Source organism: Akebia trifoliata, chromosome 8 (assembly GCF_017979445.1).
Source record: "Akebia trifoliata isolate Shusen 1 chromosome 8, ASM1797944v1, whole genome shotgun sequence".
Taxonomy (NCBI): Eukaryota; Viridiplantae; Streptophyta; class Magnoliopsida; order Ranunculales; family Lardizabalaceae; genus Akebia; species Akebia trifoliata.
Window position 1 is genome coordinate 25,005,327 of NC_141382.1, and position 10,591 is coordinate 25,015,917.

The window sequence follows — 10,591 nt, forward strand, 5'->3', positions numbered from 1 at the left end:
ATGTACATATATGATATTATGTATATTGTTTATCAAGTATATGAGTACCTTGGAATACTAACATAAATAGAGAAAATTATGTCAAAATTTTGAGACATCACCTAATGCCTTGAGATCTGAAATGAGATTTTATATTAGTATTTCTGGGACGTCACAATTTTACTTGTAATGGCAAAAATAAAAATGATGGACGATTTTTAAAACAAGGTTTGCCAATTATTATAAAATCAGTGTTTGTGAGAAATTAAATAAGAAAGCGGTTCACAAGAGTCTGACTCGTCCTAGTCGCATAGACCTTTCCGAGTACAATCCGATTTGGTGCGTAGCAAAACTAGCAATCCGATCTGATCTGGAAAAACCGTGTTTTAAAGCCCCTCCCCAGTCCCAAGTTCTCTTGTTCCTGTGCGAAATCCTTTTAGTGGCTCTGCAACTAAGGTCAGTTCGTTGATTCGTTCTTCTAAAACGTCATCTATGAATTCTCCTATTGGTTTTTTGTTTTTTTCGATTTCCTTAATATCCCATCTTACTTCAATTAAGACGGAAATCTAATCCCCTTTAGTTTTCGAAAACCCTAATGTTTTTCCCTTTACTATTTCGTCTGCAAAGCTGGAATCTTTGCTCTGATTCAAATCCTATGTACATCTGTTATTCATAAAATATACGAAAATTTCATTTTTTTTGTTGTTCTTTTTGATCCATGGGTTCTTTTTGAACGATCGATTGGTGAGTTATAATCGCATATCGATGCAACCATCTGTATCATATGTTTCATTCAATTTGATTTGTTAATTTAATTGATTTTCTTTTATATTTGGGTAAATATGATTTGGGTTTTAGCAGAGGTTTTTGGGATCTGGGTTCATGTTGAAATCTCGTAAATCTATCTACAACCTTCACCAATTACACACCTATGTATCTTCTTGGCAGTTTTCGGCATCTGGGTCTGGGTTCCGGTCGAAATCTATCGAAAACATTCCATCTCTATGAACACTCTCAGGTTTTATTTTACTCTTCATACCCAAATATAACTCAAAAAACTGTGAGCACTAGCCCTTACCCAACAAAGAAAAACCATAAAAATTCCAAAACCTTAAACGGAACTCCTCTTAATGTTAATGCATTTAATCGTGCTGTATCCCAACTCCCACCAAGATTCACTTCAGAAGACCTTTACAGAATCTTAAACCTTCAATTAGATCCTCATGTATGTCTTGAGCTCTTCAATTATGCCTCGCAACAACCTAGGTTCAGACACGACATACCCACGTATCACTTAATTATCAAAAAGCTTGGCTCTGCAAAACTTTACGATGAAATGGATGATATTGTTAACCAAGTGCTTGCCATTCCCACTATTGGTTCTGAGGCCCTTTTCAATACGATCATCTACTTCTACACCGAAGCTAGGAAATTGTCAAAAGCCGTCAATGTGTACAAACACATGAGGAAAAGCAAGGATCAGAGTTGTAGACCTTCGATTAGAACCTACAATCTTCTCTTCACTTCTTTTTTGAGTAGGAGAAGCAATACATATATAAATCATATGTACATGGAGACCATTAGATGCCTATTCAAACAAATGGTTAACGACGGGATTGAGCCAGACATTTTCTCACTGAATTCTATGATCAAAGGTTACATCCTTTCCCTTCATGTCAATGATGCTCTTAGAATATTCCATCAAATGGGCGTCGTATATAGCTGCCGGCCGGACTCATATTCGTACAATTATCTAATTCATGGTCTTTGTTGTCAAGGCCGGACAAAAAATGCTGAGGAGTTGTATAGAGAAATGAAGAACAAAGGGTTCATTCCAAGTGCTAAGGCTTACAATTCACTCACAAATAGTTTGGCTATTGGTGGAGAGGTTGAGGGGGCTGTGAGGATTCTTTGGGAGATGAATGAGAGGGGGAGATTACCTGATTTTATCACATATCGGACTGTTTTGGATGAGATTTGCAGGAAAGGTAAGATTGAAGATGCCATGAGATTGTTGAAGCAGTTGCAGGAGAAGGATTTTATTGATGGGCATACCTACAAGAAGCTCTTTTATGTGCTTGAAGATGAATTTGAAGATTCAGATAACAAATGAATTCAGGTAAACATGAACTTTGGCTTTCTTCTATTAATTATTATATGAGGTTCTTTTTCTTAAGACATTAATTCTTGAGAGCATTTTTCTTGGGACTCTTCTTATATACATCTGAGACTTGATAGCATTCTTAATGTTTTGGGGAAAAAAACAGGAAAGCTTTGATTACATTTTTAATCCTTTTGAATCACAATTATGTTCTTTTCTTTTTTGCTGTGGCATGTGCATTGTGATTGCATTGATGATATCTGTTACATCATCTTGTTAATACTGCAGCTTTTTGCTACTTCTGTTCTCAAAGCTTGAAATTGGTAAGAAGTTTGACATCGACATTGTGGTCGTTGGTCATGTTAACTTCGGCAAGTTGACCTCCACTGATGATGTGATCTACTAGTCCTCTGAGGTATCGAAAATTGTGTATTTGAGATGTTTGTGGAGGTGATTGGGTGCTGGAGAAGCTGAATGGAAATATAAGTGCCCTACAATTACCATCAAGGTTTGAAATCTTGTGTGGAGGTAGTGTTTTGGTCAGGAAAAATAACTGAGACTCTTGACTGAAACATTTTGAAACATTCAACGTTTTGTTCCTGTCTAGGCTGAAACCATAATATCTCAGCCTAAATATCCCAAACTGGACTGAAACTTGGAACCATAATCACCATTGGAAGGTCCCTTTGAACATTGGAGATCAACCATGATAAGGAGACAAATCAAGACTCTCTTGACTGAAGCATTGATATTCCTGGGCATCCTGACTTTATTGATTACTTGTATCTTCCATATATATTGCTTTCAGGTGCACTGAGATTCTTATTAAATTGCTTTCGATATGGCAAGGGGATTGAGGAGTGTAAATTCCTGAAGGACGATAATGTTGGGTCTGTTGCGATGATTCGTATCAAACCTGTTGTTATTGTCGCTCATGGTGTTGTGTTCTAGTTGTGATTTTGGCCACTGCCACAGTTTTCTAACTTATGTTGTGAGGATGGTGGTGGTATTATTATCATACCTTTTGTAATTCTAAATTTCTGTTTTATAATTATGAGTTGAGACCTATTTAAATCCTTATTTTCATTTTGGCTTGAATGATTATCATTTATTCTACTCTATGGACATATGGTAGATTGAATTCTATTATGCTTAAAATGTTACACTCTCCCCCCAACATTCCCCATGGAACATTCTTTTACATTAAACCTTACATTCTTACAGCTAATGTATTAGTCAATACTTGATACCTGTATAGGGCAGAATTTGGATTGAGTCTAGACCCTACACATGTCTAAATCTGAGAAGGATTTCATGGCTGGGTAGGGTAGCGTCCAGTACAACCTGACCCCGTGTTATCTTGGGTGCTAGGCAACTCTATTCAAAATGGCATAGCTGAGTCAAACTGGGTATTTTCTCTTCCATGGTCTAAGAGGAGTAGGGCTGAGTAGATTTTTGGGACGAACTTTCCCTTTTTCTGAACTGGAATTGAGAGATTATCCCAAGAATTTAGGAGTGATTGAGTGTGTTAGTTACATTCTTTCCTAAGCTGTAACTTCCAATTTTATGTGTACTTTCTCTTAGGTAGTCTTAAGATTTCTAAATCCCCCTAGATAAGGAATGGATGACAGGTTGAAGAAGGTGGTTAAAGAAATAGATTAACCTCTAAATAGCAGAGAAGGCCATGGAGGAAAGCACTTTTGGTAGGAGAATCATTTTCTAGCCTTTATTCTCTCCACTTAACCAGAATTCTATTTTAACTTGAGTGCCAGAGAGTGTTTGGTAGGTACCACAATGTGCCTAGTTCCGTGAAGGAGGGGAAAAACTCACCATTAAAGCTGTAGTTTGAGTTGTTACAGAAAGCACCCTTACGATACCTACCCCCAAAAAGATTAGTTTTGGAAAACTCATCTGTAAATAATTATGTCAAGCTTTTAGTTTTAATGGAAGCTATATAATTTTTAAAGTAAAAAACTTGACTCGAATGTTTATTGACCCGAGTCAAGTTCAAAACTCGTGAGTTGACATAGATAAGTCAAATTAAATTTTAACAATTTGAAGATTAGTTTTTAAATTAAAATTATATATTATTTTATCTACTTATGAATAGCCAACTAACTGGATCAAGTGTTTTACCCAATTCAGTGCATTTCAGAACTGTCTTGACCAAGTTGAATCAATGAGTCGGTTCCATTGAGTTTGGTGGTTGAGTCACTCAAAATTCAATCAAGTTGAGTCCACTAAACTCAGCTGAGTTTCGAGTTGACTTGACTAGTTTAAAAACTATGATATTCTGGCCAACAAATCAAGACCTTGCATAATTATTTGTAGGAACATTTCCATCAAGTGGTTCTTGGAAAAAAAATGCTAACCACAGTGTTATGACCATATTGGTCTTGCCCCTTCTCAACAAATAAAGGGCGTGACTTTGATGCTAAATAATTGAAGTTGTTCATCTTTCCTGGCCTTCTCTTTTTTCACCTGATGAGGCAAAGAGCAATTCGGGAGCCTCAAGACACAACAAGCAAGATTGCCAAAAATGGCTGACAGTGCTGTAAACTTTATGTTGGAGAAGTTGGTATCATTTCTTGAGGGTGAAGCAAAACTGTTGAGTGGTGTACGTCATGAAATCGAGGACATCAAGCATGAATTGGAGAGCATTCTTAAAGGATGTAGAGGCAAGGAGAAATAACGACGAGGGAGTTAAAGCTTGGGTGAGACAAGTGCAAGATGTAGCTTATGAAACAGAGCATGTTCTGGATGAGTTCATGCTTTGCTTTGTTTCACCACCACCACCTCATCCGCATGGATCCATTTCTAGGTTACTTTGTACGGCGGCTTGCCTCAACAAGAGATTGAAAGCTAAGCATCGGATAGGAACTGTAACAAATGTCCACGATGTTAAGAGGAGAAACGAAACATATTGTTTCAGCAATCAAGGCTCAAGTTCTCAGAATAAGGTTGATACATGGCATGATCCTAGAACGGCATCAATGTTCATTGATGATTCGGAGATAGTGGGCATTGATAACCCATAAAAGAAATAATTGCATTGTTACTAAAGGGAGTATTAAGCTGGACAGTGGTATTAGGGGTTGGGATTGGAGGGTTAGGCAAGACTACACTGATCAAGAAAGTCTATGACAACCAGAGTGATGATTCACTTTGAATGTCATCTTTGGATCGATCATGATTTCACAATCAAAGTATGATAAACCAATTATATGAGACGGGGAAGGAGACACTTCCGGAAGGAATAAACACAATGCAACAGATTCAACTAATGGGAAAAACTCAGCAAAGAAGGGTTATGTGATTGTTTTTTTTATAATGGCTTTGGCTCAGAATTAGAGAGCAATCCCAATCTTTCAAGTTTGTCAAGAATACTATCTCAAGTCTTGTTTCTCGTACTTGGGCATCTTTCTTGCGGATTACTTGATTAGTCCTATGAAACTGTTTCGGCTATGTCTAACAGAAGGATTTGTGAAGGAGTGAAGAGGCAAATTAACATTAGAAGATGATGCAGAGGGACACCTTGAGGAGCTTATCGATCCATAGGAGTCTAATTCAAGTAGGAGATATTGATTGCAGTGGACAGTGGCTAAGAGGGTGTCAAGTACATAATCTTTTGTATGAAATTATTCTCCCAGATTCGGAAAGGTTGGGATGAAGTTCAATCCGGAGAAATGCACTTTCGCGTTTACTTCGGGAAAATTCCTGTGCTACCTGGTCAGGAAAAGAGGTATAGAATTCAACCCAGACTAGATCAGAGCATTACTAGAGATGCCTTCCCCGAAAATGCAGAAACAAGTCTAGAAGTTAGCAGGAAGAGTAGTAGCCCTTAACCAATTCATTTCCAGATCTTTCGAAAAATGTAGCCCTTAACCGATTCATTAGTCGCTCGACGATCCTAATGAGGCAAGACGAGTGAAGAGTAAGGTAGAGAGATACACTATCCTAGATGGGATTCTATATAGAAAGTCAGTAGGAGGGCCACTCTTACGTTACTTAGCGCCAAAGGAGGCAAAGAACGTGCTGAGCGAGATCCACGAAGGGGATTGTGGGAATCCCTTAGGGACAAGTTCTTTGGCTTACAAAGTACTCTCAGAGGGTATTTCTGGCCGTATTTGCAAAAAGACACAGCTCTACACGATAAGCATTGCGACAATTGCCAAAGACATGAGAAGTTAATTTGACAGCCAGCAGTGCAGTTTAATTCTCTCATTAGCCCTTGGTTGTTTGCACAATGGGGAATTGATCTAGTAGGCTCGTTGCCTAGGTGTAACGGCCATGTATTCAGACACATAAAGTTTAGGTGTAGCTTGCCCCGGAGTCACCCGGGAGCACCCATGTAATACTATGTAAGGCTCACTATGAAGCCATGTCAGCCCCGTGCCAGGGCATATCTGTTAGCTTAGTGACATTTCTGTAATAAGGGAGTATGACCGGCCTCCACTTTTGATGTTTCCTTCTGGAAACGTAGGAAAGACTTAGCGCACTCTTTGTAGGAAGGGTGTCTAGTGCTTTCTAATCCTCGGCCTACACCCACGTTGACTGAAGCCCTCAAGCCTAGCTTCGTGAATGTCCCGCGTGTCATAGGATCATCTATTGCTTTGTAACGCACCTTATTGCTTTTGTAATGTGTTACCCCATGTAATCAAATATTATATCAACAAAGTTACCTCCGGACTTTGCCTCGTGTTTCCTTGTTTGCTAGCTATGTGTATGTGGTGTACGATCATTTTACAAGCTTACAAGTGGATTTGACCCCCTTGCGCCCCACGACGTCGCTTCGAAAGAATACGACCGTGACAGTTGGTATCAGAGCTACAATTGGAATTTCAACCACATTGGTAGGTACACGTTGGTTTTATCCCCAAGCTCTTCCCCCAGTTTCCATTAGTTCATGCAAATAATAGCATGAGGAGCTGCAAGTACCGCGGACCAACCCGCTCCAAACACACTACCACCACGTACAAACAAGGTACGCATTACGTAATTAGAAGATAAGGTAGCTATGCTATCCGGTCTCGTTGATGGTATTGCACAATTAGATGGTCGCTAGAACACGCTGGAAGAAGGATTCGAGACCCTTAAAATTAGAGTGACTGACCTCGAGGAAGATACCCGATTAACCATAGCCAATTTACAAGAAAAAATTACGGAGCTCATTACGAAGAAAGGTCTCCTGGTCAGAGCCGTCGGTAACGAACGACCTACCGGTAATGATGTTTCTCCCTCGCGCTTACGAATCCCCGAGCCACGTGCCTTCAGTGGTGCACGCGATGCGAAAGAGCTCGAGAATTTCCTGTTCGATATGGAACAATACTTCCGTGCAGCTTGATCGGATTCAGAAGAGGTAAAAGTAACAACTACTTCTATGTATCTTGCAGGTGACGCCAAACTATGGTGGCGAACGAAGTACACCAAGATGGAAAGTGGCCAATGTTCCATTGATACATGGGAAGACCTCAAAAGGGAGCTAAAGAATCAGTTCCTACCCGAGAATGTGGAGTTCATTGCCCGTAGAAAGTTGAGGTAACTCCAATAGACAGGTATTGTGCATGACTATGTCAAGTAGTTTTCCGTCTTGATGCTTAATATCCGTGACATATCAGAGAAAAACAAGTTATTCTCGTTTACAGAAGGGCTTAAGCCTTGGGTTCAGACAGAACTACATAGGCAACGTGTGCAAGATCTCATGACTGCTATTGCCACAGCTGAGCGGTTGACGGACTATTCTCTCGTGGATGGGAGTAGAAAGAAGGTGCCCTCCTAGTCGAAAGGGTACTCTCCGCAGCGTGAACGCACCAATGGGTCTTCTAAAGGTAAAAATGGAGGATCTAGACACAGTCCAAGCAGGAGATCCCAACGGGATTCCTCCCCTTCGAAGAACACAGGTACCCAGTCTAGCAATCACCGCAGGAAGATTCTATGTTACTTGTGTGGTGGTCCTCATATGACGTTCAAGTGCCCGTAAAAAAATAAGTTGAACGCATTGTTAGCTTCCCAGAGTGACCCTAGTCACGAGAGTTCAAATGAACGAGATGATGATGAATCTTCTCACATGGGAGTAATGCATCTGTTGAATGCAATGAAACAAATTTCTAAGACTTAGAAGATTCGTCAGCGTAAGGGTCTCATGTATGTTGATATGGAGATTGGTGGTAAGACCACCCAGGCAATGGTCGATACGGGAGCTACGCATAGCTTTATTACCCCTGTAGAGGTGAAGCGCCTCAATATCTGGTTCGAAAAGGATTCAAGCCGTATGAAAGCTATTAACTCCAAGGCTACTCCTATACAAGGGTCGGCCAAGTCCGTGGTCGTCAAGATAAGTCCATGGAAGGGTAAGCTAGATCTACTCGCAGTTCCACTCGATGAGTTCAGAGTCATCATTGGGATGGACTTTTTGCGACAGAACATGGCCGTACCAATGCCGTTCGCTAACACTTTGGGCATGCTAGGTGAATGTCCAAGCTTCATTCCCCTTTCTACAGGTAAAGAGGAGGGAAAGATGATTTCAGCTCTACAGTTAAAGAAAGGGTTGAAGAAAAGTGAGCAAACGTATCTTGCTACCTTACGAGTTGAGCCTAATGATCAGGACCATAGTTCAACTCCCCCATTGGTAAAACATGTCTTAATAGAATTTGATGATGTGATGCCGATGGATCTTCCAAAGGCCCTACCGCCACGTAGGCCGATTGATCATCAGATCGAATTAGTACCTAGTGCCAAGCCTTCTGCAAAGGGGCTATACAGGATGAGTCCTCTGGAACTAGTTGAATTACGCAAGCAACTTGATGGATTTCTGGAGTCTGGATTTATCAGACCTTCTAAGGCACCTTATGGGGTGTCTGTTTTGTTCCAGAAGAAACATGATGGGTCATTACGACTTTGTGTAGACTACCGAGCGCTGAACAAGGTTACCGTCAAGAATAAGTATCCGATTCCACTGATTGCCAATTTGTTTGATCAACTTGGGACAGCCAAGTATTTTTCCAAGTTGGATTTGAGATCAAGGTATTATCAAGTACGGGTTGCAGAGGGAAATGAGCCGAAAACTACCTATTCTACCAGGTATGGTGCTTATGAGTTCTTAGTCATGCCTTTCGGCCTTACGAATGCACATGCCACATTCTGCACCTTGATGAACGACCTCTTCAGACAGTATCTCAACAAGTTTGTTGTGACATATCTTGATGACATCGTGGTATACAGTTCCATCCTTGAAGAGCGCGTTCAACATTTACGCAAGGTATTCCAAGTGCTTCGCGACAATCAGTTGTATGTCAAGCTAGAGAAGTGTTCATTTGCTCAAGAACAGATCATGTTTCTTGGCCACATTGTGGGTAATGGACATATTAGGATGGACATGGAGAAAGTGTGAGCTATTGATGAATGGAAAACTCCCTCTACCGTCACAGAACTCAGGTCATTCCTTAGTCTTGTGAATTACTTCCGACGTTTCGTCCAAGGGTATTCCAAAAGGGTCGTACCTCTCACTGACCTGTTGAAGAAAGATCACACTTGGTCCTGGTCGGACAAGTGTCATGAGGCGTTTGAAGACCTCAAGTTTGTTGTTATGTAAGACCTAGTCTTAGCTCTACCCGACATCACTAAGCTGTTTGAAGTTCAGATAGATGCATTTGACTTTGCTATTGGAGGAGTGTTATTACAGGATAGGCGTCCGCTTGCTTATGAAAGTCGGAAGTTCAACGATGCTGAGAGACTTTACACCGCACCGTCGTCTACTGTTTGAGAGTTTGGAGACATTATTTATTGGGATCACAAGTTTAGGTGAAGATTGATAATGTGGCCGTGAGCCATTTCCTAACTCAGACGAAGCTGACTCCAAAATAGGCTTGTTGGCAAGAGTTTCTCGCAGAGTTTGACTTGGCCTTGGATTACAAGCTAGGAAAGAACAATAGTGTAGTCGATGCCATGAGTCGCAAAGTAGAGCTAGCAGCACTTCAGCGACAAGTTTCTCAAGTTACCAGCACTTTACAGTAGAGAATTCATGATGGTTTGAACAGTGATCCCCAGGCGAAGGCCATATTGGATATGGTGCAGAAAGGGAAAGCACGCAGTTTTTGGCTTTGGGATGGGTTGTTATATACCACAAAGAGCTGCATGTTTGTTCCACGTGCGGACGGGTTAGGATGAGAACTGATGAGAGAATGTCACGACACTCCATGGGCTGGTCATCCGGGCTGGCGCCGCACATTAGCTCTCTTGGAATGAGGATACTACTGGCCGAACATTTGAGATGATGTGTTAGATTATGTAAGGACCTACCTCATTTGCCAGCAAGACAAGATCGAGCGAGACGAGCCGATTGGGTTGCTGGAACCACTTCTAGTCCCCCAAAGACCTTGGGAAAGTGTTTCTATGGACTTTGTCACAAGTTTGCCGAAAGTTGCAGAGTATGGGTCCATCCTAGTGGTTGTGGATCGTTTTTCCAAATATGCTACATTTATACCGACCTCGACATATTGCTCAATAGAAGAA

General features: G+C 40.9%; 1 protein-coding gene across 2 annotated transcripts; it reads left to right on the plus strand.

Moving 5' to 3' along the window:
* The first annotated feature begins 286 nt into the window (after window positions 1–286).
* On the plus strand, window positions 287–3,160 carry LOC147396412 (pentatricopeptide repeat-containing protein At2g27800, mitochondrial-like). 2 transcript variants are annotated; one of them, XM_086450606.1, is made up of 3 exons: window positions 287–1,634; window positions 1,758–2,098; window positions 2,369–3,160. In XM_086450606.1, the coding sequence occupies exons 1-2, from the start codon at window positions 911–913 to the stop codon at window positions 2,090–2,092; spliced, it is 1,059 nt and encodes a 352-aa protein (XP_086306732.1). In that variant the 5' UTR covers window positions 287–910; the 3' UTR covers window positions 2,093–2,098; window positions 2,369–3,160. The 2 variants fall into 2 exon arrangements, with proteins under 2 accessions (XP_086306732.1, XP_086306731.1); XM_086450605.1 differs by having other exon boundaries at window positions 291–2,098.
* Window positions 3,161–10,591: the final 7,431 nt, after the last annotated feature.

Excerpts from the sequence above, each read along its gene's own strand:
- LOC147396412 (XM_086450605.1), top strand. The coding sequence starts at position 911 with ATGTATCTTCTTGGCAGTTTTCGGCATCTGGGTCTGGGTTCCGGTCGA.